This window comes from Erinaceus europaeus, chromosome 2 (assembly GCF_950295315.1).
Source record: "Erinaceus europaeus chromosome 2, mEriEur2.1, whole genome shotgun sequence".
Classification (NCBI taxonomy): domain Eukaryota; kingdom Metazoa; phylum Chordata; class Mammalia; order Eulipotyphla; family Erinaceidae; genus Erinaceus; species Erinaceus europaeus.
This window is the reverse complement of record NC_080163.1, coordinates 31,714,490-31,741,392: the sequence shown is the minus strand read 5'-3', so window position 1 is coordinate 31,741,392 and position 26,903 is coordinate 31,714,490. Positions and strand designations below refer to the sequence as shown.

The following is a 26,903-nucleotide window of genomic DNA, read 5'->3' as shown; positions in this document are numbered from 1 at the left end:
CAAAGCAACGTCAACAATGGCAATAATAACCGCAACGAGGCTGCAACAACTAGGGCAACAAAAAGGGGGAAAAATGGCCTCCAGGAGCGATGGATTCATGGTGCAGGCACCGAGCCCAGCAATAACCCTGGAGGAAAAAAAAAAAAAAAGAGTAACATTTAATAACATCTACTCAGCAGGCTCTTAAATTGTGTTACCATCTAAGATGTATATTTTTCATAAAAATAATGTATCGCGCTATAAGTTATGAGCATTTTCAGACTTCATACCTATTTATATTCATTACCCAGAGTTCTGGGAGGCATCAATACAATCAGATTCCTCCTGCAAACCTTTTTCTGAATCATCTTTACTGGTAAACAAAAATGTATCCAGAACTTCTATTACAGAACAGGGACCTGAAAATCTTAAATATAATGAATTAAGATTTTTTTTATTTCTCTCAACAATCATAAATGTATGGACCATAAAGAAAACAAGATAACTATTTTATTCTTTAGGGAAATCTCTAGGGAGAAAGATTTCAAAACTTTCAAATGAACATCTTCTGATATGTCTTAAAACACCTAAGGTAGCTCCTGAGAATGACAATAGGACACATATAAAATTAGATAGTTTGAACTATTGTTGTAAGAAACAATTCAACACAGTAATGGTAAAATGTTCCTCTATTATTTTGTTTCTTCTGTCTTTTATCTCCATTGCTAGGCCAAATGCAGTTCCTCTCATTAGCTAGTCTCCACATGTAAAGTAAGCTAAATATATGCTTCTCAGTATGAAAATAGTTCAGTTTTATGCAGTGCTAAACAAATTGGCAGTTTTCATATCTAGTAAATACAAACTTTGTATTTAATACTTGCCACAGGCACTAGCATTTTCCATATCAAGCCTGATATTAATAATATCTAGCAGGATTCTGGAACACCTGTTTGTTTCATGAAGAGAAATGGTCAAATCCAAAGGTATCAATGAAAACCTTCTCTTTAGAAATTTCAGCTCTTTTCCCAATGAGGTACAGCTGGTGAAATTTGAGCTTGCTCAGCACTGCATATTAGGAAATACTGTCATCTGCCTGGAATATTACTTTTTTTTTTCCTCATAGCATTCCAGGGGGTGGGGTGGGAGATGTTAGATGATTTTGGTAAAGCAGAAGTATTTTTGCTAAGCCACAATTTCCAACTGAGATAGAGTCATCTTATTATGCAAAGGAAATGAATTCAACGTTAGTCAATTAATGTCTCAGAAGACTAAATCTGTATACCACTTGAGCATCAAAGATGTTTCAGTTTTTGCTTCATCATAAAGACTTCTATTATTTTAGCCTTTTACCCTTATAATAATAAAAAGATCAAAGACTTTGTAGTCTCAAATCATTTTGTTGGGCAGCTAAATATCACCATTTTTTTTCTAATGTGTTTTCATTCAATGTGATGAAAATTGAATCCTCCCCCTTCCAAGAAGAAATCAGTTTAGTGTTATAACATTTTAGAAGTGTGTGTGCTAAACTAGGTGTGCCACTGCCTGGCTTCATTATTATAACATTTTAGACATAATTTTTAGCTTTTTATTCATAAGAGATACAATTCTCATTTTGAAAAAGAAATAAGCCATAAAATATACACAGGAAAAATTATGAAGTTTTATTATGATCATCAAGTCTAATTAGTAATTAATCTACAAACTGCTCTTTTGCAGAGTGCTGATATATAAAGTTAGAATGGAACAGAGTTCCCAGATGTTATTAGTAATTTAAAATTAAATTGGAACATATAGGATTGGACATTTAGTTAATCTAGGAATTTAGAATCTATTCTACAGGTTTCGTAAACATAAAGTATTCTTAAACTATTTAAACTGCTTGAAAAGACTCTTGTATTGTGGTTGAAAATAATTAAATGTAATAAACTGGTCACTTTTGATGGCACCATGTAAATCCAGACCAATCTCTTCATCTCCCTAGAGTCTGCATTCTATCTTCAAATTACATGAGCATGACAAGGGCAATGACCTTTCCTGTCATACCAAACATCCATTCACATTTCTCATTTTAGCCTATTAGCAGAGTTTGACACGGTTTGTCAGTCACCATTCCAAGATTTTTTTTTTCTTTTGCCTCTTCCCCTTTACATTTTCCTGGTCTGTCTTTTCAGTGTCCTTTGTAAATTCATCAGTATCCTTCTGCCCAAAAGCTTGAAGTGCCCTGAAGGTCAGTTCTTACAGGCATCTTTTCTAGACTCATGTTTAGACGGTCTCTGAATTGATTTTCATACTGACCTCCAACTTCAATTTCTTCACTAATTTTAGACTAGTCTACATAGTGTCTCCACTTGGATACTAATAGCTATTTCACACTTTACGTATCTAAATATAACTCCTCTTCCTTCAGCCTGAAATTTTGGCTCCAAAAATCATTTCTTCTTTGGCAAAATGACAGTTCATTTTTCTAATTTCCAGTCCCCAAAACCTTGAAAGATGTGCTTGATAATCTTCTCTCAAATTCCACTTTGAATTTTCAGCAAACGTCCCTGATTACACTTGAATTTTACACGTCTGCCATTTTTTCATCACTATCTCCAACCCCAGTCCCATTCACTATAATTATTTTTACTGATTGTTATTATTGCCACTACTTTATCTGTCTTCTCACATATGCAGCTTCAATCTATTTTCACATAAATTTCAAGTAATCCTTAAATCCAGCTATGTCTCAGATAACTGAAATCCTTCACCCACATTTCCATATTTCATTTTCTTCATGTTTCTTCTCAGATGTAATATAGATCATAATTTCTTTGATAATCCTAGACAAGAGTCTTTCTCTCTTTACACCCACAGATTGATTACCATGCTTAATTTTTTCCTATGTTTTAGTCAGCCCAAGTACATATCATGTGTATATGTATTCACATACACAAAAGAGAGAGGTAAGAAAGTATGTCAATGAATTTTGCTATTTAAATGTTTATACACTATCAGTTTAAAGAAGTAGGGATTTTTTTGTGTGTGTGTTGTTTGTTTTTCAAATGGTGTTTTAACTAGTAAATAAACCAATATATGAAAATGTTTTCAAATTGTTAACAATCATCTCTCTGTTTCTTTGGTGTCCTGAAATTTATTCATTTAAGATTACATAAAAAGTCCATAATACAAATGCTGGTGAGCACATCTTAACTCTCATACAGTTTTACCTACAGGATGGGAAGGGGTAGATAGCACAATTGGTAGGCAAAGAGACTCTCCTGCTGAGGCTCCAAAGTCCTAGGTTCAGTCCCCTGCACCACTGTAAACCAAAGCTCAGCAGTGTTCTGAGGGTAGAAATGGGGGGTGGGGGGAGAAGGGAGCAAGGAAGTGACTGCCATATTCTCCATATCATTGTCCCATAAGCTTTGTGTTTCCAGTCAAAGACAGAATTATTTGTTTTGTTTTAATATCTGTCCTGGGAGCCATTCCTATGATAGTGAATGAGCAGTTATATCTTCTTTCTCCACAAGCCTGCCAGTTTTGGCATTGCTGTTTTTCTTTGTTTGAATTTATCGGTCAGTTTGTATCTGCCTGTAGCATTAAATTAGTTTTGAAATAAATGCTAAGGCTGACAAAATACCTCACTTGAAAAGTATGCTTGTTTTAGTCAGGTATAAGTACAGTCCCAACATTGGAGGATGCTATGGTCTCTTTCCCTCTCTCTCTCTCTTCATCTGTCTGAAAAGTTGACTGGGAACAATGAGGCCCTGATAACAACCATGAAAAAATTACTATAGGAGTATTTTTCTTAATTGTTTTCCAAGCCTGTGTGGCATAATAGGCTATTAAGATTTTGTTAACACATTTTACACACCACCTGCACCAAAGTCACCTGATGAATTAGTTAAGTGCCTGTGACGCACAGCTGGAGACTTATGAATCTGCCTTTTAACAAGAGCCATGTTGATCTTGTGCACATTGACCTGAGAGCCATGGTTTCACAGGAACACTTCACACAGTATTTATTTTACCCAATTAGTATTTGCCATATCAACTTTGACTGCATTCCCTACTGTTGTTTCAAATTCAGTTGTCTAGGAGTCATTTAGGGAGGAGCTTGAATTTTATGTGGAGGCAGTCTGAAAAGTTAAAAATAGTTTTTATTAGATAATTTGCAATTGAGTTTTATATTTTCTTCACTATGTCTTTCACTATGTCTTCAACTAGTTTACTGTAAACATGTTACTTTTTGAATTACTATAAAGAGTATTTGGTTTGTTTAAATGCTGTAAATGCTACAGATGCCTTTCAAATATATAGAGATGAGAACTCTTCATCCTTTCCTTTTCAGACAGCCTGAAAGGGACATGTTGGCTTAACATCCAGGACAACCGCTGTGAGGTGAACATTAATGGAGCCACTCTCAAGTCAGAATGCTGTGCCACCTTGGGTGCCGCCTGGGGAAGCCCTTGTGAGCGATGTGAACTAGGTAGGAGCCTGACTCAGGGGCTTCTCGTGGGAAAAGTCTGTCTCTCTCTCTCTCTCTCTCTCTCTCTCTCTCTCAGTGAGGGCACCTTGCCACTCTGTGATTCCATAGCGAGGAAGAATCTTCCTCAAACATTGTCTTTGCTGGCAAATTCAGTTGGCAATGTGAAAACAATAATAAACTTAAAACTGTGAAAATTTCAATATGGGTCAACATGCCAAAGGTTGAGTTATCGCAGCATATTATATGCTGTGTTGAATTAAACAGAGGTTAGCTAGAGTCTGTGACCTCTAAAATCCCAGCTGTGATTTTTGTTTGGATCGATGTAGACTCTGTTCTACTGTCTCCTGAACTTAAGACAGTTGTGTTTTCTCTCATAATGGAGTAAAAATGGTGTTCTGTTGTCCTCACAGATGCAGCTTGCCCAAGAGGGTTTGCCAGGATTAAAGGTGTTACTTGTGAAGGTGAGTATTCTTAAATGATAACGTAAATCTTCAGAATTAGACTAGTTTTCACTCTCACACTTTTGGTTATTTATAATTTTCAAAAACCTCAAAACATCAATGCAAATTAGATTTAGTACTCTTTTATAGAAAATGCTTTGAGTTTCCCATTTCTACACTTTATGCTATCGGATAATTTTTCATGAGGGACATCATTACCCTTTAAGCTATAGGGCAACTAGCAAATAGCATATCTGGGCCATGTTTTATGGCTGAGTAAAGTTATGGTACTTTTCACAGCTGGTACCTAGGAAACCTGGTGGCTGCATTGTGGAATATTACTGTTTAACTGAAGTATTAATCCACATTGCTTTGCAAATTGAATATGTTATACAGGAAGTAAGACTGCACATGCTTTTTCTATTTGTATCATCTGTATTCCCCTGTGTGCTTCATCTTCCTGCAGATGTTAATGAATGTGAGGTGTTTCCTGGAGTATGTCCAAATGGACACTGTGTCAATAGCAAAGGATCTTTTCATTGTGAGTGCCCTGAAGGCCTTACATTGGATGGGACTGGCCGTGTGTGTTTGGGTAAGAGTAATAATATTTTATTCATGCAATCAACCATGAATTTTTCTAATTCATTAGGCAGTGATCAGTCTGAAGCTGGAGGTAAGAGGGAGTTGATAAGTAGATGTATATTTTTATTTTTATTTTTTTAAATTTTTTAATATTTATTTATTTCCCCATTTGTTGCCCTTGTGATTTTATTGTTGTAGTAGTTATTATTCTTATTGTTATTAATGTTGTCATTGTTAGATAGGACAGAGAGAAATAGAGAAAGGAGGGAAAGACAGAGAGGGGAGAGAAAGATAGACACCTGCAGACTTGCTTCACTGCCTGTGAAGCGACTTCCATGCATGTGGGGAGCCAGAGGCTCAAACCGGGATCCTTACACAGGTCCTTGTGTCTCGCGCCACGTGTTTAACCCGCTGCTCTATTGCCCAACTCCCTTAGATGTATATTTTAACTTAATATTGGATCACATAGTTTTTGTGTAAATGCAGGAAATTGCTACTGTCCACAAATTTATCTCAAAAGTTAAAATTTCTTTAGTCAGATTTTGGAAAAGGCTGAATATCCCATTGAGTCAATGAAATGAGACATGAGAAAGATTCAGGAAAAGGTTGACATATGAAAATGTAAAATTTGCTCTGATAGGAATGGTAATAAATAAGGGCTCATAAGCCAAATGCACTTAGGGATCAAGGCAGGTAACATAATAAGTTGGGCAGAAATAAGGAGTAATCAGCTGGAACAAACTATGGAACGCATATGCCCTTCAAATTCAAACTCTGCCTGGCTATCATAACCTTTATAAGCAATAAGTCCTTACTTAGGTTTGTTGATAGCATCTTTTAAATGACAACTGTAAAACAAACCATTGTATAATGAAACCATTTTTGACTTAGACTGTTATAGAAATGATAAAGTTACTGTGATATATTTCCTGATCACAAAAATATCACTGAGGTTTTGATCAAAGACCAAAGACATTTTTAACCTACTTATTCCACTTTATGGTTGAAGTTAGAGCCTCTGCTGGCATCTTGGGGGCAAGAAGCACAATGCCAGCCTAGAAAGTCTACCTTTTCATCAAAGCACAATTATATATCTTTATCTATCTATCTATCTATCTATCTATCCTTATCTATCTCCACCTGGGCTAATTTAGACATGGCTGTGAATCGCAGGAAGACCTGGAGTAGTCAGAGAAAATAGCCTTCAGTGACTTCAGAAGAAATTTGACCCCAGCCAGAGTTCTCAGGCTACATAAGTCTAAATAATACCTTCACATCTTAAGAGCTCTTCTCTGGTGACAATGCTAGATGGAGCTGACTGTGACTACGGCCAGCTCCAGGTCCTTGTGATAATGAGGCTCACTGGATTACTATCATACCTTACACTGGCAGAGAATATGGTTTTTAGATTGGTGTTGTTGTTGATATATAAGGCAGAACCACCTACTGAGGATACCTATAGTCAATGTATCAAATTTAAATGAAAATTTACCAATCTTTTTTCTCCTTCCAAAGGGTTTTTTTTTTTTTTTTTAGTTCTAATTCTTAGAAAGGCATACAACTCCAGGCAAAAAAAAAAAAAGTTGCTGTTACCTTTGGGTAAGAACTTGACTCAATATTGTCAGTATCTAAAATATAAACAAATATAAACATTTGTGTTTGCTCTTGTGCATTCCCGTTTGAGAACGTTTTCCTTATGCTTAACAGTTCTCAGCTTTTACAAAAATACTCAGTGTCTTCAAAATTTCCTTTCACCTAGAATATGTTATTTGATTAAGGAAGCTCATTCATATTTGCAAATAAAGAGTCAAATGTTTGACTACAGTTTGACCAACAACTCTCTTGACTAGCTGATACATATATATAGACCCTTCCAACATACCCTATTTTGTCATTTTTGACTAATCTCCTAAGGTCCTGGCTAGTATGCTACAATGCTGATATGTTTCAGTGGTTGAAGGGAAAATGTAACATTTAATCAAATATTTTGGCTCCCTGTGAGAGCACATTTATATAAGCCAGTGAAAAATGTTGATGCAAAAAAAAAAGTAAATTTGGCAGGAAAAATAAACTTTTGATATACGTTTTTTTTCATTTCAAAGCTATTTTAATAGTTGTACCAAGTTGGCAAATAGGTTACAGTTGATCATTTACTATTTATGACTAGGATATGACAGGACTGCTTACAAGCCACTTTAAGAACATGAAGAATCTGTCATGTAAATTTCTTTCTGAAGTGAAGACTACAAAACATAAATCATAAGTGATAACGCAAAGGACACTTGTCTTTTCTTCTGAAGTACCCTTTTCTTCCTAAAGGTTTTATGAGGAGAATCCACTTTTGTTTGCTTTCAACATCCATTTTTATAGGCACCTTTCCAGGAAATCAGGGACTCTGTGTTTATTTCCAGGAACTATTGTCACACCAGATACTGTCACACCAGATACTGTCACACCAGATACTGTCACACCAGATATTGTCACACCAGATACACAATATATGAACGTCAACAAAGTCAAACCATGATTTCCCTCTCCCTTTAGACGTTCGCATGGAGCAGTGTTATCTGAAGTGGGATGAAGATGAATGTGTCCATCCAGTTCCAGGGAAGTTCCGCATGGATGCCTGCTGCTGTGCAGTTGGGGCAGCTTGGGGTACTGATTGTGAAGAATGCCCCAAACCTGGCACCAAGGAATATGAGGCTCTGTGCCCCCGAGGGCCTGGCTTTGCTAACAGAGGGGATGTTCTTACTGGGCGGCCCTTTTATAAAGGTAATTGTCAGTGGAATATTAGTCCCTCCATTAGGAAGCTCACCATTCACATTCCCTGGCTTTGCTTTAAGCATTCCATTGACCTTTTTTTTGTTTCGTTTTTGTTAAGCATGAATTTGTGATCAACTTCATGACAGAGGAGTATAAATAATATGTATTTACTTGAGGGGGTGCCAGAAATTGAAACTTTGTAGGTGCAAGTTATACATTTCTACTGCTGAACTACCCAAAGTCCCCTTAGATCTCCTGTAGAGATGGTGTATGACATCTTAAAGTGAAGATATAAAACATACTGCTAACCTCACATTGCTTTCATTCTGTTGTATCTCTGTATCCCTTGGCTCAGCCTGACTAGGCACTGCCCTGACATAACACATTTCCACCTCATACAACTTCACCAAACAATTGGCCAAAATAAATTGATCAGAACTCTTCATTAAGAATACACTCCTATTCAAGTAATTTAAAAAAAGAATATAAAATCTGGGGGCATGATGATGGCGCACCTGGTTGAGCACACTTTACAATGTGCAAGGACCCAAGTTAAAGCCCCCAGTCCCCCCCCTGCCGGGTGAAAGCTTCACAAGTGGTGGAGCAGTGTTGCAGGAATCTGTCTCTCTCCCTCTCTATCAACCCTTTCCCTCTTGATTTCTGGCTGTCTATATCCAATAAATAAAGATAATAAAATTTAAAAAAAAGAATCTTAAGTTGGGGGCTGGTGATAGTGCACTGGGTTAAGCACAAGGATCTGGGTTCAGGGGGTGTGTATGGGGGCTCTCTTGGCAAGCTATGAATCATGTTTGCAGGTGTCTATCTTTCTCTTCCCCACCCCCTGTGTCTTCCTCTCTTCTCTCAATTTCTATTTGTCCTATCCAACAACAACAATGGAAAAAAAGATGGCCACTAGTAGCAGTAGATTTGTAGTACAGGCACTGAACCCCAGTAAAAACCCTGGAGGCAAAAAACAAAAGAATATAAAATCTGTATTCTAAATTAAAATATTCTGTGACATCAACATCATTTTAAAGAAAATATGGTTCCCATATGTACTTGGTCAATTCAGTTTTCATCATGATAGAATTTTAGTTTAAAATGATAGACCTATTTTCATATATCAACCTGGTCCACATTCTGGCTTTGTTCTGCTTTTAGATATTAATGAATGCAAAGCTTTTCCTGGGATGTGCACCTATGGAAAGTGCAGAAATACAATTGGAAGTTTCAAGTGTCGTTGCAATAGTGGCTTTGCTCTAGACATGGAAGAAAGAAACTGCACAGGTAAGACTATTATTTTGCTGCATTTTAACCCTGACTTTCCTTTAGATTATGTGAAAGTACTGCTTTCACAAGCCCATACTTTATCACCGAGAATATATATATTTTTTAACTTATACCTACCATAGACATGCTATTTGATATATAAGAGCAATATGTAAAAATATTTTCAAATTATGAATACTATAAAATATAATAAGTAAGTCAATAATTCAATAAACTTGGATTTGTATCCTGTTAAAAACTTTTTGTAATGGATAAGTTGTAACTTACTTTCCTTATCTATGGACAGTTTGCTTTATCATTATGCTTTAATCACCACCCATATCTTTATCTATAACCATTTAATTTTAAGATGGGAACTTTCAAGTTTTCCTTTGAAGGCATATAATAATAAATTATTCCAAACACTTGAAATTTATTTACAGAGTCTTCTTTTGAGAACTCATATTAACTCATATTTTATTAGGAATGTTCTCTTTTCTCCTGTCTTCATGCTAGCTACTTCTCCATCATCTTAATGAAAATATCTTTCTTCATTCATTTTTTCACTTTTTACTCTGTAAGATGCCAGTGCTACTGGAGTCAGTCATGGGGCCATCTAGAAAGTACTTGAGAACTATCCATCCAGTCTTTAGAGGGTCTGCTGCCTTGACTCTGCCAAGCCCCAACTCTTTTTTTCTTTGACCTGCTGTCCTCTCTGAACTACTGAATTTTCCAAAGAACTGATTGAGACACATAAGATCACATTCTACCAGATTTCACAGTGCCTTAGTCATGCTTTGGTTCCTTCTTCACATCAGTTACTGAATTTATCCTAGCATGGCTTCCAAATTTTCTATCCCACACATTCTCTGACTCCCTAGTTAGCCCTTCATACTTTAATGAGATAAAAGTCAGATCATCATTATTCTCTCACACCCTTCTCTCTGGTAATATCCTTTCCCTCCCACATTCTCTCCTCTTCCAGAGAATGGCATGACTTAGACTTTTCTGTAATTTTCCAGTTAAGCATCTCTGCTCACACACTCCTAACCCAGATCCTTCTAGCAAGTCCCTTCTCCCCTTCTTTCTTTCCCACATTTCTCCCTCTGTGCAGATTCATTCACTAGATTTAAAACAACTTCAACTTGTTTCCTCACCTTTCTTTTCCTTCAAGTTGAGAACTCTCTTCCTACTTTCACATATCACTTCTCTTTTTTAATAAACATTTACTTCATATCTCTGTGCAATATTAACTTTTACCCTCTCTCCTTTGGGTACATAAATGTACTCTCCCCAATGCTTCTAAGGTTTAATTTAAAAAAATTAGATGTGGGGCCTAGGAAATGGTGCCGCTGATAAGAGCATAGAAATAGGTTAAGGAGGAGTTAGTTTCTAATACATTCCCATTGAGAGCTCTGGAATCGGAATGGCCCATCAGAATTGTCTTGACTAGGGTAGAGGGGGCTGATAATTACGTACTTACATGACACATACTTGGATACATTTGCATAGTGAAGAGTTATAGGGACCAGATTCTCCTCACTGAGGCATTTTTGAAAGATAATTTACATCTGGGAACTTTCTGTCAGCAGCCGTCCCAACAGATCAGGGTAGGAGGCCAATTAGTCACCCCTTCTGAAGAGGAAACTGGACAACGTTCCTGCCACAGTCCAGTTCCCCTGAGAACCTCCCAATAAATTAATTTTTCATAGTTAGATATTTAATTTCCACAACTGATAGGCTTATCGTGCTAAAGCATAACTTTGGTTATGTAACGTCCCAAAGAACTTCCATGGAACCAAATAATCCTAAACCTGTATAAAGAATTTGAGAGTCAGTTCCAATTCAGACTCCAGCTTTTATTATTTTTGGTGTGAAGTTAGCCAAATCACATAATGTCTCTGAAATGCATCTTCTTTATAAAAGAGAGAGATATTAACAACACCCTACTGTGTGAGGAACACATTAAAGAAACATTTTTTCCTATTCTTGTTGCCCTCAGTATTTACAGCTGTCCTACCTGTCGGTGCAGTCCAGATACTGTGTGATTTACAGTTCTCTAAAATGTATTTTTGCTATTCAGCATTCACTTGCTTTATGTTCATTCCACATTTTTAAGGTTTATTTTTAGGAGAGCTTAAATAGGGAGGACTGATCATTGCTCAAGTCTGTCATATGACAGTGCCAGATCTGAACCTGGGGCCTTTGCACCCCAGGCATGTAAGACCTGTACTCTAATACTGAGCTATGTCCCTTCAAAGCCGTATTCCCTACCTTCAAAGTTAAAATTTCATGGGGCTGGGTAGTGGTGGTGCAGCTGGTTGAATGCATACATTACAGTGCACAAAGACCCAAGTTTAAGCCCCCATCTCTACCTGCAAGTTCAAGTATGGGCTTTAGGCTCAAAACTACTGTTACAGGAGCTCTGAGTCAACAATTACATCTTCTCCTGATAGAATTTTCCTGGCCCGTGGTGGTGGAGACATACCCAGCAGAAGATGCTAATGTCCCAGCAACATCTCCACTTAGAAATGAGGTTTTGGATGAGGCTGGGAGATGGGATACCTAGTAAAGTGCACACATTGTAGTACTCAAGGATGGAGATTCAAGCTTTCAGGTCCCCACATGCTGGGGGAAGCTTCACAAGTGGTGAAATAATTCTGCGAATGTCTCTCTTTCTCTTCCTGTCTATCTTCCCTTCCTCTTTCAATCTCTCTCTGCCTCTATCCAAAATAAACAGTAATAAAAGTACTTTTAAAAGATAGAAATTGATGTCCCTGAGAATTAAGTGGTGAAGAGAGGGGGACATATGCCCCTAACACTTCCCCCATGCCCTCCCCGTCAGACATGGTAGTAGTCATATCTGGCTCCAGAGACTATAAACTGTCAAACTTCCATCAGACCAGCAGCAGTTTTTCCCTGTTCTGCACTGACCTAGCTCTGTGTCCTTTCCTTGGATCTTAAGACCAGTCCCTACATAAAATTAAAAGGATCAATTTGTTTGTTGTTAGCGGCTTGACTGAAACAATGTCCACTAATAAGTTTTCCTATAGTTAAAAAAAAAAAAGACCAACCAGGTGGTGGCATACTTGCTAAACTGCACATAGTTCCATGGGAAAGGACCCAGGTTCAAGCCCCATGCTCACCACCTTCAGTGGGGATGCAGGACTGCAGGTGTCTCTCTTTGTCTCTCTCCATGCCCTCTCAAGTTCTCTCTGTCCTATCAAATAAAATGGAATAAAAATGGCCACAGGGATCAGTGGATTCATAGTGTAGGCACTGATCCCCAGTGATAACCTTGGAAACTAGAAAATAAAATATACATTTTAAAAAACCTTCAAAATTCATTAAAACATAATGCTGCTCAAAACATTTATTTGACTGTGGCAGTATTTTTTTCTAAACTTGGTTATGTTTTTTCTTAATTATAATTTACATACATGGCTTCTGTACTAAGATTATATTCATAGATTTGGGATATTTCTCCAGTAGCCCTGTTTTTGAAAATGCAAATAGTGCTCTTGACTATTCTTGTTTACTATACATAATATAAAGTGACAGACATATCATTGTTCCTTAGTTTTATTTTTTAGTTAGATGAGCAGGATTTTTACCTATGGATTAATACAAAAACACAAATTGTTTATATTCCTTGGACCTACCTCTGTGCACTTGTTGCTTCTGTCAAGTGCTGTTTCTGCCTTGAGGCTGCTTCTATGTGTTCACCCAGCCTCTGATTCTGTCTCCCATCATGGAATCTTTGCCTAGCTGAACAGGCACTGACCTTCTTGTCTCTCCATGTGTTCTCTTCAGCCTCATTTCCCACCTGCCTATATCATTTGCTTGGATCAATTCATATTCCAGTTGTTTCTACTACTATTTTCCAAACCACAAAGAGAAATTCACAATTCCAGATTTCTTAAAGGCAAGGGTCTATTTTAAGTGCTTAAAGGAACTTTAATGAACCAAGGATGGTGGAGTGAAGCAAAATGTAAGTGTGGTACATAAGGATTCTATTCCAGGAAGTTTGCCTGGTACAAGTAGAGTGAAGTCATTCGGACAGACCTTTCAAGCTGGATGCAGTCTCAGGCATGAGTCCAACTTTTTCATTTCAAACTGATGGATCTGAAACCCAGAAGTTAAATGACTTGTTCCATGGTGACAATGTTGCAAGCAAAGCAGTGCTAGAACCCTGGTGCCTAAACTCCCAGACCAGTCTCCTTCCACTGCATTGCACCACCACTGAGAAATGAAAAAAACAAAAGTGGAATACCTGAGCAGGTTTTTCCACAAATTAAATAATCTTTAATCACTATCTATTTTGGAGTATCAGAGATTATTAGTATAGTCTGAAACAAGAATGGTTTAAAAGCTGGCTAAATTTGAGTAATTAAAAATGTCTCTGCTTTGCTATGAGCACAATCCAGGTTTGAGCCCAGTCCCCACCAAATTAAAGGAAGCTTCCATTCTGTGTTTTTTGTGTGTTCTCGTTCTCTCTCTCTCTCTCTCTCTCTCTCTCTTTCTCTCTGTCCTCTATATCTCTCCTTCCCTTCCTTCCTCTCCTTCCCCCTTCTTCTCCCTTTACCTTTCTGCCTCTGTTTCTGCCCAAAAGGCTGCCTATACGTATAGTATTCTAAGAGAGAGAGAAGATATTCATGACTACAGGGAGATCAGGGCAAGAGTAAGCAGTTGCCTGCTAGGTCTAGGTTGCCTGTTGACCTTGACAGTTTTGGCAGTTGGGGAAAGGAAAGTACCTACAGCCTGGAGCCTGGAGCCTGAAGCAGTCTTCCCCATCTATGTCATTTTCCCCTGGAAACATGGACTCATAAGTCTGATTTGAACTCTGTTTCCTCTGTCATGTCATATGTGCTCCATGGAAGACCAAATCCTTCTCTCTGACCTGTAACACCTTCTTATCTCATTCTAATGTCTTTCAACCCCGTGCATTAGACATCGACGAATGCAGGATTTCTCCAGACCTTTGTGGAAGTGGAATCTGTGTGAACACTCCAGGCAGCTTTGAGTGTGAGTGCTTCGACGGCTATGAGAGTGGGTTCATGATGATGAAGAACTGCCTGGGTAAGTGTGGCTAAAGCTCATCCTCACCACTCTTGACATCAGTCTAGTACAGCCTCCTTAGCTCACCCTTGGCTTGTCTCAAAACTGTTAACAGCATGCTTGGCAAGGAACTGTGGTGAGAGAAAGAACAGATTTAAAAGTCAGACAGGAAATCTGCTCCTAGATAGTTCTTGGGAAGTCCCTATCCCTTGGCGCCTCAATAGCAGTGACTTATGGAGTCTGAGTTCCATTTATTTCACAGAATCTAAAATCAACACAAACCGATAACTCAGAAGGGATTCAATTAAAATGTATGACATTATCTGGTGACCCCCAAGTTTATATTCAGTCATGCAAATCCCGCACTGATTTCCTCATTTGTGTGTTATTGCAACTTGCTTTGGTTTTGATGATATGTCACACTGCATCTTCAGTAACTTCTGGAATTCACCTCATAAGATTCTGTAGGCTTGCAGTCTTTAAAAGTGTTCTTTTACCTTGATTATAGATACAGACAGCAATGCATGGTGTCTGAAGTTTAAGGCGATAGGAAGCAAGTAAAAGTTTATTTTTACATTGTGAGCCCTTTCTTTTCATACAAGTAAATTCTATTTATTTACTTATTTTTAGATACAGACAGAAATTGAGAGGGGGGATAGAGAGGGAGAGAGACAGACACCTGCAGCTCTGTTTCACCACTCATGAAGCTCTCTCCCTGCAGGTGGGGACCAGGGGCTTGAACCCAAGTAGTTGCACACCATAGTGTCTGCACTTAACCAAGTGCTCCACCTCCTGGTCCCTCAAGTAAATTCTTTTATACAGTATTTACCTTTTATCTATTAATAGAAGAAAACAGTGAGGAGAACATTAGCCTATCTTCTGTTAAATCTATTTCTTGCAGATGAGTGACTCAGACCTCAGATAATAGTTCTTTCTCCCATGTTGTATTCATGACAACTTTCTCTTCAGAGTTATTTAATGGCTCTCACATTTTTACCTTTCAGACATTGACGAATGTGAACGTAACCCTCTCCTTTGTAGGGGTGGTACCTGTGTGAACACAGAGGGCAGCTTTCAGTGTGACTGCCCGGTGGGACACGAGCTGTCACTATCAAGAGAGGACTGTGTGGGTGAGTCTGTTTCCTGAGCATATTGGAGGATCATGAAAATCGGGGGCCCATTCTAACTAACTTGTTATTTTGGTTATATGAGAACTAACTGATTGAAAATTGGGAATTCTGAGTTCTTGCATTTGGACTCATGTTGTGTCTTTCGAGGGTGTTTCAGTGACACTCTGCAAGGAGCTGCGTTATCCTGGTTATCCTTTGTTCCTTTACAAGCACACTTGAAAGAAAGAATCTCTGTGGAAGGCCATGTGGTTCCCTCTTCCAGGTGAAATGGATGGGAAATTGCTCCTCCTAGCAGGCCTGATCCCTGATGGTTCCCCTGGGTATTGGCCTGTGCACAGAAGCTAGTCTACCTGACTCCATGTTTGTTATCATAAGACCTATGCTCATGTTCTTGAAAGCATGATCTTCTTCCACAAGCATGTTCCAAGGAACACCACAGTAACTACACTGGTTATAGGGATGGTGGAGCAATAGAAGAAGACTGAAAAATAAAAGATTAAAAACTGGTTTGAGAAAATTTTCAACCTACTACTTTCCATAAATGTACAAAGGCCTTTGGTCTTATGTTTTTCTGCCATATTGGCTTTAAAACTCAAATAACGGGGTTGGGCAAGAGCACAGCGGGTTAAGGGCACATGGCACAAAGCGCAAGGACTGGTGTAGAGATCCCAGTTAGAGCCCTGGTTCCCCACCTGCAGGAGGGTCGCTTCACAGGCGGTGAAACAGGTCTGCAGGTGTTTATCTTTCTCTTCCCCTCTCTATCTTCCTCTACTCTCTCCATTTCTCTCTGTCCTATCCAACAACAACAACAGCAGTGTTAACAATAACATCAACAACAAGAGTAATAGCAAGGGCAACAAAATGGGAAAAATGGCCTCCAGGAGCAGTGGATTCTTAGTGCAGTACCGAGCCCCAGCAATAATACTGGAGTAAATAAATAAATAAATAAATAAACTCAAAGAACAAGAGACTTTCTTTACCAAAAAAAAAATTTTGTTGAAAGATTTCTTCCAAGATTATATATATATACTTTTTTCTTTTTTAATCGTATTTATTTATTACTGGATATACAGAAATAGAGAGAAATTGAGAAAGGAGGGGGAGATAGAAAATAAGAGAGACAGAAAGATACCTTCAGCCCTGCTTCACCATCTGTGAAGATTTCCCCCTGCAGGTGGGGACCAGGGGCTTGAACCTGGGTCATTGTGCACTTTAATGTGAATGCTTAACCTGATGACCCACTACCTGGCCCCCCAAGATATATATTACAATAAGTCTTATAAGATTTGTTTACATATGTAGTAGTTTAAAATTGAGGAGCTGGGGCCAAGACATAGTTCATCTGATAGAGTGCACACTTTACCATGGGTGAAGATCTGGGTTCCAGCCACAAGTGCCAGATAGGAACACTACACTACACACAGCACTGATGGAAACTTAGAAAAAGGTGGAACAGTGCTATTGTGTCTATGCTCTTTCACAACTTCTCTGTCTTTCCCGCTCAGCCTCTCTCCCTTTGTAATCTCTATTTAAAAAGAAAAAATAAGAGTCCTCTGGGAACAGAGGAATCCCAAAGGAGCCAAGTCCCAGCATCAGCCAGTCAATCAACCAACCAATCAATAAATGAGCAGATAAAATTATGTAAAACCATAATTTTAACTTACATCCCCACTACACATACAGATAACTTTTCTTGAAAACCCTTATTATATATTTTGTTATCATGCTAGTTGATACTTAAATCTTAGGCTAGGAAAGCATTCAAATTTTAATTTCAAAATTTTAAAGTGTGAGAGATAATGTAATGGTTATGTAGAAACTCTCATGCCTGAGGTTGCAAAGTCCCAGGTCCAGTCCACTGTATCAATTATCATCTCTGCTTAAAAAAAATTAAATATTTTTCATTTTAATACGGTGTAAAATTTTTTCACATTAATAATTAAAGACCATCTATAGTTGTGATACGGTGACTCAAGAATTTGAACATTGCTCAGCTTTTTGCATAACCATTTTGATATTTCATGGATCTTATGTCTGAAAAAATTATTCCTTAGATGAGCTAAAAAAAGAATTATTTGAAAACAATTCTTGTAGTGTATTTATCTGCAGTGTTTGCAAGTAGACTATTTTTAAATGATATCTGTGTAATGTACAAGATGAGATTGCTGTTTTGCATATTTATTCAATCAAATATACATGCCATGGTCATCTAGCTCACAGTCTTGGTAACTGTTAGGACTGGAGATGAATTTTGTTATATCTGATTATATTGCGTTGGTTTTTACTTTCGGTTGTGTCTAACAAGTAACTTATAAAAGGGAGAAAATCACCTTACCGTTTTCTTATATTATGAATTTTATTAGTAGTAGTTCTTTGCAGTTTTTAAGGCATCTATCCCTTCTAGTTGGGTTAGTTTATTTTAATATAGACAACATAATTGGCATGTTCGTGTACCCCAGCACGCCATACATAGTGCAAAGAAAAAGAAGACGAGAGAGCCCTCAGGAAACCCAAGTTACGTAGCAACACTCAGATCTCTAATAAAAACAAAGGGACAATGTCCACTTAATTTTTTAAAAGACATATTTATTTTTATGAGAAAATGAGAAATATAGAGACAAAGTGATACTTACTTCTGGCTTATGGTGGTACCTGGGACTGAACTTGGAACCTCTTGGTCTTTAGGCATGCAAGTCCTGTGCTCTAATACTTTGTGCTTTCTCCCTGGCCCTGTCAGTGTAAATCAATACTGAAAATATTAGCAAGATTTATTTCTGGCATGTTCACTATCCATAGTCTACTGTGTAGTAGACACTGGCCACATGTAGCTCTCTACATTGAATTAAAATTAACTAACCCTAAAAATGCACGTTTTGAGGGCTTGCTGGCAGCTGTGTACTGGACAGCACTGACATGGATTGAAAGCCTATCAGTTAAGAGTCTATCAAACATCCCTCTTGTAGACAGAAATGGTAGGAATGTAATTATAACATTTTTTCAAATGTCCCCAGGAAATCATCTTTTATTCCTCCAGAAGTATACAGAGCCTTCTGTAGACTGCTGCTCTGTAGCAGTGTGTGTGTGTGTGTGTGTGTGTGTGTGTGTCTTAATATTGATTTACAAGATGGTATGATAAAAAGGGTATAATGCCTTACAGTTCCCACCACCAGAGTTCTGTATCCCATCCCCTCCACTGGAAATTTCTCTGTTGTTTACTTTTATGGGAGTAGGGGCCAAAATACTTGGTGAGGTACATGTAGAAGTCTGGATTTCTGACTTCTGTAATTGCTTTTCCGATGGACATGGGACATTGGCAGGTCGATCCATACCTCCAGCCAAATAGCATGTTCTTCATTCTTTTAAGAGATTTTATTGCATAAGCCATTAATTCTTTGTATCTGTTTTATAGATATTAATGAATGCTCCTTGAGTGACAACCTGTGCAGAAATGGAAAATGTGTGAACATGATTGGAACTTATCAGTGCTCCTGTAATCCTGGGTACCAGGCCACCCCAGACCGACAGGGCTGTACAGGTAAGAATATTCTATGAAAATCTGATATTTGACTTTCTTATTTTGATGTAGGAACATTTTCAGCACTGACTATATGATGAACTTAATGGGGACTCTCTGACCTAGAAATGAATCTGAGAATGAAAGTGGATCTCTAAGATATGATGGCTTGGTTTTGCTGTAGGAAACACTCTTAGGGTGGGAGAGATAACAGAATGGTTATGCAAACAGACTCTCATGCCTAAAGCTCCAAAAGTTCCAGGTTTAATCCCCCATACCACCATAAGCCAGAGCTGAGCAGTGCTATGGTGTTTCTCTCTCTCTCTCTCTCCTTCCCTCTCTCTCTCTCTCTCAAAAATAAAATACATAAAATATTAAATAAAAAGAAAACACCCTTAATTATTTTGTGATGGGTTAATCTTAAATTGCTGAAAATTAATGTCAAGGTAAGCGTCTAGAAGCATGGAAAAAATAATTATACATCATGTGTTTAAGCATAAAATATCAGATCTTGGCATGTAGTTCTGAGCTAGAATACATGTCTTGCATATAGGAGGTCCTTTGTTTAACTGTGGCAACATAAAATTAATTAATTAATTAATTAATTGGAGGTAGAAAATGTTTATTGTCCTTTTTTTAAAGAAACGTGTCTGACAAATAATGTGACCATAATGTTGTTTCACAGATATTGATGAGTGTATGATAATGAATGGAGGCTGTGACACCCAGTGCACTAACTCAGAAGGAAGCTATGAATGCAGCTGCAGTGAAGGTTATGCTCTGATGCCTGATGGGCGATCATGTGCAGGTACAAAATGGACAGACTTTGTGAATCTGTTACATTGTTTACTTCCAAATCTCACTCTAGAAGTCCCGATATTTTTAATAGAACTAAAGAATGAAACACAAATTATATATATGTAGTATAATATATATATATTAAAAACCACTTCTGCTTTCATTTGATGTTAATTTTGTATCTTCAGACATTGATGAATGTGAAAATAATCCTGACATCTGTGATGGTGGCCAGTGTACCAACATTCCTGGAGAGTATCGCTGTCTGTGTTACGATGGTTTCATGGCTTCAATGGACATGAAAACATGTATTGGTGGGTACAACTAGAACCAAATAAACATTTCTGTTGAGAGGCTTTTCTTTGTTATTTAAAAATTTCAGGCCACTATACTAGATGCCAAAGTTCTAAAAATTATATAAAAACAAAATTCTTACACTGTAGTTCTCCAGAAGACTGTATTTACAAATATATGTTTAAAGGTCTTTTTTTTTTTCATGTATTTCAGTAGTAAACTGTTCAGATTGAAAGATAGTTTTTAAATTACTTGGATGAACAAATATTAACCCAGGCATTGAAAATAAATTTCCTAGATGTCAATGAATGTGACTTAAATTCTAACATCTGCATGTTTGGGGAATGTGAGAACACTAAAGGATCCTTCATTTGCCACTGTCAGCTGGGTTATTCTGTGAAGAAAGGAACCACAGGATGTACAGGTAGTTCTCACGTTTCTATCTTTTGCATGTGTTGTCTTATATTCAGAAACCAAGCCTCACTGTTGTTCCCTGACACTTCTTAGACAAGTACCCACACTGGATAGGAAGTGTGAGTGTGATGAGTATCTGATCACGTGTATGCGTTGTATGTTTGGTTCACCTTTGTGGTAGCACACCATTTCAGGCAGCCATGAAATTCTGATAGACTTCGTGTGTTCAGTCTTATTAGAACTGCTGCCCAAATGGAAAATGTGCAAGTAGAAGTAGCACCAAACAAAGCAAAACAAAACAAAATATGTGGAGAGGGACACCAGTTGTTGATTATTTACACACTCTTCCTTTCTGTCTGACCTTTTATTCTCACCTACTCCTGTCTTTCTTTTATTTCATCACTGTCTTCTCTTACTTCAATCTACTTTCTCTCTAGTTCTTTTTCTCTATTAAATTGCTCTTACCCTTTGCATAGGAGAACAAGAAGAACATCACAAGGTCAATATCTTGAGCAATGTGTTCTTTGCTCAATTTAAGGTGTCAGCATTACACTTTATTCAAGGGAGGTAGTAAGTGGTTTAATCTACAGCCTGATCCTTGAGCTGAGAGCAAAAAATGAGAGAACTTCCTATTCTCTGCTAACAGAGTTGATGTCAAGCCAGGAGAGAGAGAGAGAGGGAGAGAGAGAGAGAGGTTGACAAGATAGAATATACATGTGATATTTTGACATCTATAATATTTAATTATTGTGAGCTAGATTGAACAAATTTCTATTTTAGAAAGTTTCAAGGGGAGTTAAAACTACATGGCTTATACATAAATATATATATCATATACTAAAAGCTTCTGTCATTTTTGGATGACATTTCCAGTGAATATTTTAATATATTTTCAAATGAATATGAAGTATCACACACTAAAATTACATTTTAAAAAAATGTATTAAATATAATATTGAGACTTTAATGAACTATATAATAAGAGTATGCATGATTCATAGTTTTAAGTCAACCTATTTCTTCAAAAATAATATGTAACTTATAATGATAAAAATAGCAGTAAAGTTAAGAAGTAAATTTTTTTTTGAGATCTGGAGATCTGTGCTCTGGTGCCTTTTATATAGAGCTTTGTCTGCATCCAGAGAGTGAAACACCACTGGTGACAGGCAGGGAAGGATGCATATGTCTCAGGAAACAATAGGGACTATATTTCACCTCTACCAGAAAGTGACTAGCAGTTTCTTCTAGGAAAGTTCTTGTCTGATCTGGTTCATGAAGTTTCAAATCCTGTTAGAGTCTACAAAAATTAAAGACTGGGGGGGGGGGTGGATGCAGAGGAAAGGGCTGTGAGGTCCCTGGGGACTCAAACCCAATGGTGGTGGAGGATATAAGTTAGTGGTGGAATTGGTGTGTAGACACCTATCATGGAAGGTTGAAGAATTGTATCCAAGTGACAATTGTTTTGTAAACCCAATTTCCCTAAGAAAACATAAAAAAGAAAGACTAATAAAAATAAAGAAAAAATTAGTGTTTTTGTTGTTCATAGCTATACATAAAAGTCTTTACAAATTTGAAATATAATTAATTAGTTTGCATTTTATCTTCTCCATTTTAAATTTGGCTGTTCAGATGTGGATGAGTGTGAAATAGGCGCTCACAACTGTGACATGCATGCTTCTTGTCTGAATGTCCCGGGAAGCTTCAAATGTAGCTGCAGAGAAGGCTGGGTTGGAAATGGCATCAAATGTATCGGTAAGTTTATAAATGTTAACATCCTTTGCTAGATTACCAAATTCTTAAAGACTTTTCTATACAGCTGTTAAGTCACATTTTAAGTAAGAACATACTCTTCACTTTCATTTATTTTCTTGAAAATCAACTGCTGTCTAGCTGTAAGATAAATTCCTGCCAAAGAGTTTTCCTTTAACCTTGGTCAAATTACAACAGTATGCCTTGGCATCTGTTTTTTAATGTGTTGTCGTTCAGGAGAAATTATTTGATGTGTAGCCAGAAATCCAAACAGCTGTATGATGAAAATTGACTAATTTATTTTCCAGTCTTTTCATAGGGCAATCAGTGAGATTTAAAACCCAGTGGGTTAAATGAAGGGGATGAAAGGCTTTTTATTTTCAGATATTAAGTCTTTAGTAAGTAGTCAATAACAAACTCTTAGTAGAAAATAGATTTCTTCCTCCAGAGAAATATAAATTTTTTTGTTGGGTTGCAAGAAGTCTGATTGGAAGAAAGAATGGGGAAAGCCGTTCTCCAATTTTACAGTTTTTGAACCAAAGTCTAATAAGTCTTTTATAGCTGTGAGGCAAAGGACTGGATTTTACTCTGGGTGTCATTCACAGTGACGCTAAGTATGCTCAGTGTTTTATATGCCTTAACAATAAAGCATTTCCAAATGGGAAGACTTACCCGGTTCAATTTAAAAGTATAAAAAAAAAAAGTTATACCGATCTCCCCAGGATTCCTCATTAAAATTTTATAAGCCTGAGGTAAGGATCCAAGCAGATTTTACCTTAATATAAGTTAATTTGAATATGCTTTCTTATCCACTCAATGGTTTTATACTTATCAAATGTTTATGAGCTAACTAATGAGTTTCAATTCTTACTTAAGTTGCCAGATTGCTTTGCTGAATAAGGTTCTATGGCTGTGTCATGAAGTCCACTCCCTACCCACTTTGAGTCATTAATTTGAGTTTTTCAGCCATATGTCCATTCCCATTTTTCTAGTTCCTTTGTGTACTGTTTTCTCCCTTCTGGCCTTCCTTTTGTGTTTTTTGTGCATATACCACTCTAGCCATCTATGGCAGGACAGCCTTCCTCTAGTATAAAAGATTCATGTGTGTCTTAAGAACCTCTATTTTAGAATAACAAAGCACTCTGCTCTAGTCTTTATTATTCTCCCCACCCCACCCAAGAACCCTCCCTCTCTCAGCTGCTTAAAAAAAAAAAAACTCCATATGTTTGTTCTTTTCCTTTCTCCACTTAGCAGACTTTAAAATCATATCTTTGATCTATTCACAATTATCTTCTTCATTCACCAAATTCTCGAGGTTTTAACATTTTTCCTTCTGTTTCCCAGACCCTTCAAAGCATCTATCACTATGTCTTCAGCTCCTTCTTCAATTACCTCCTGTAGCCCTGCCTGTGCTTTGTCACCCTGACCTTTTTAATTTACTTTTTTCTCACCCAACTCCTTCCCTTCACACTGTCTATATTGGATCCCTTTGCCCAGTATTCTCAAGCTCCTTTTACACATCCATCAGGTTAAAAAATACTTAGTCAGTGGGATTATCAGACCAAATTTGATGTCTCATTGTATACTTTAACTTTTTCATCATGATACCTATAGCAATTTTTAATTGTTATATTTTCTTTTTTAATTCTTTTTTTTTACTTTTTTATTTATTTTCCCTTTCGTTGCTCTTGTTGCCTTTTATTGTTGTTGTAGTTATTATTGTTTTTGTTGTTGTTGATGATGATGTTGTCATCATTGTTAGGACAGGGAGAAGTAGAGAGAGGAGGGGAAAACAGGGGGTGGAGAGGGAGAGAGACACCTGCAGACCTGTTTCACCACCTGCAGGTGGGGAGCCGGGGGCTCGAACCGGGATCTTTACACCCATCCTTGCGCTTGGTGCCACATGCGCTTAACTCACTGTGTTACAGCCCGACTCCCTATTGTTATATTTTCTGTGTTCAGCATTTTGCTTCCACTAGGCATTGGTTCCAGTAGGTCAAAAATCGTATCTCAGGCTTACTCATCTATAAAATGAACTTAAAGACTAATGTTAATTTCTCTACTATAAATTCAATAAAATGTTAGTAATTGACCATTTTTAGGAAAACAGCAACTAAGGATGAACTCACCCTCAGTAAAAGTGAACAGGAAAAATATCATTGACTTTTAACCATTAAAATTCTAGCTGTTTAGATGTTTCATAGATTGCTTGAATTAATAACGTTGGTCTGGGGGCCCCGGGAGATAGTGCAGTGGATTAAACAAACATGGTGAAAAGCTCAAGGATGGGTGTAAGGATCCTGTTCAAGCTCTCAGCTCCCCCTCCTGCAGGGAAGTCTCCTCACAGGCGGTGAAGCAGGTCTGCGAGTGTCTATCATTCTCTCCCCCTCTCTGTCTTCCCCTCTTCTCTTGATTTCTCTCTGTCCTATCCAACAAGAGCAGCAATAACAACAACAGTAACAACAAGGGCAACAAAATGGGAAAAATGGCCTCCAGGAGCAATGGATTCATGGTGCAGGCACCAAGCCCCAGCAATAACCCTGGAAGCAAAAAGAAGTATAATAATGTTGGCCTAGGTTTATAACATGAACATTTTAGATTATGGGTTTAAAATAGAACTTTGCCGGAAGTCCGGCAGTAGCGCAGTGGGTTAAGCGCACATAGCACAAAGCACAAGGACTGGCCTAAGAATCCTCCAGGTTCAAGCCACCGGCTCCCCACCTGCAGGGGCATCGCTTAACAGGCGGTGAAGCAGGTCTGCAGGTGTCTATCTTTCCCTCTCTCTGACTTCCCCTCCTCTCTCCATTTCTCTCTGTCCTATTCAACAACGATGACATCAATAATTACAATAATAAAACAACAAGGGTAACAAAAGGGAATAAATAAATATTTAAAAAATATATTTAAAAAAAAGAGAGAACGTTGCCTTTATAGAGAAACTAAAATGCTTATCATTCATCAAATTACATTGAAAAGCAAGACTAGTGAATATCTTTCTGGTTGGTTACATGCTCCATTTTCACTTCTAAACTTATGGCTGTGTTCTGTTGTTGCAGATCTAGATGAATGTTCTAACGGAACTCACCAGTGTAGTATAAATGCTCAGTGTGTAAATACCCCAGGCTCCTACAGATGTGCCTGCTCAGAGGGCTTCACTGGGGACGGCTTCACCTGTGCAGGTGAGTGAACGTTCTGAGGTGTATAGTAGGTGATTTTCATAGAGCACTCCATGTACTTATTTCTATAAAGGAGACTGTGAGATGGGCACTGGGCGGTGGCACCTATTTTAAGTTGTTTAGTACTATGCTGAAAGGCCTGGGCTTTAGCCCCTGCTCCCCACCTGCATTGGGGATGCTTCATGAGCGGTGAAGCAGGTCTGCAGGTGTCTATATTTCTCTCCCTCTATATCTACACTTCTCCCCTCTCAATTTCTCTTTGTCTTATTGAATAAAATGGGGGTAGGAGGAAGAATGTGGGGGAGGGGGGATGGCCACCAGGATCAGCAGAATTGTTGTCATAATCCTGGAGTAAAAAAAAACAAAACTGTTTATTCAGTTTTAACGCTGCCTTGCTTTCATTTCATTGTTTTTAGAAGAAAGCAGGAGTGACCAAAGCACTGCTTTGCCATCTTTATTATGTTCTGTATTTGTTTTTGTCTTTTTTGTTTTTGTTTGGTGACAGAGATTGAACTCAGGTCCTCATCCATGCAAGGCATATGCTCTATTGAGTCGCCTCCCTACAAGAAAGATTTATATTTAACCCCCAATATTGAATCTGCTTTTGAGTTTCACAAAACTGTGATGTGAAAGAATAGCCATAACTTTGTGTCAGACTTGGATGCCTTTAGAACCTGGCACAGTCACATGTTGGTTCACTGTAACTCCCAAAGCTAATTTTGTGATTTACTTCAGGTTCTTCCTCTTATAAACTTCACACAGTGCTGGGCAAATAGTTCTCCTGTGTGTTGTGCCTTCTTTGCCATGTGAGTGGTACAGATTAGAGGTCCACATTCACTCCCACCATATTGGAGGAAGCTTCGGTGCTATGATGTGTTCCTCTTTCTGTCTCTGTCTCTCATTCTATCTGAGAAATGTGGCCAGTAGTGGTGCCACCATAGGAAGGAAAGGAGAGAAGGGAGTGAGGGAGGGGAAGAAGCTAGAAGGCGGAAAGGGAGGAAGAAAGAAGAGGGCTGGAGCACAAAAGCAACCAAGCTCACTCACAAGATTGATGCACACACACCTACCAGGCACTTGGGACACTACCTGGCAAATATTAGGTCCTTGATAAATATTGATTTCTGAACACCCCCAATTTTTCCATTTAATAGAATTAAAGTAATTATTTTAATGTACAAATTATATTTTATATTTCAATAAGTTACTTTAAAGCCTATGAATCACTCCCTTCATATAATTAGGAAAGAAGTATGTTAGTAAAATTGT

At 37.8% G+C, this 26,903-nt stretch overlaps 1 protein-coding gene across 1 annotated transcript in view; it reads left to right on the top strand.

Moving 5' to 3' along the window:
• The window catches only part of FBN2 (fibrillin 2), a 248,114-nt gene that overhangs the window by 169,771 nt on the left and 51,440 nt on the right, over positions 1-26,903 (top strand). The window contains exons 22-34 of the mRNA XM_060177577.1: positions 4,313-4,450; positions 4,861-4,911; positions 5,357-5,482; positions 8,017-8,244; positions 9,397-9,522; positions 14,455-14,583; positions 15,567-15,692; positions 19,102-19,227; positions 19,892-20,014; positions 20,193-20,318; positions 20,597-20,722; positions 22,342-22,464; positions 25,518-25,640. Coding sequence (XP_060033560.1) covers positions 4,313-4,450; positions 4,861-4,911; positions 5,357-5,482; positions 8,017-8,244; positions 9,397-9,522; positions 14,455-14,583; positions 15,567-15,692; positions 19,102-19,227; positions 19,892-20,014; positions 20,193-20,318; positions 20,597-20,722; positions 22,342-22,464; positions 25,518-25,640 — 1,671 coding nt within the window. The remainder of the gene's footprint in view (positions 1-4,312; positions 4,451-4,860; positions 4,912-5,356; positions 5,483-8,016; positions 8,245-9,396; positions 9,523-14,454; positions 14,584-15,566; positions 15,693-19,101; positions 19,228-19,891; positions 20,015-20,192; positions 20,319-20,596; positions 20,723-22,341; positions 22,465-25,517; positions 25,641-26,903) is intronic.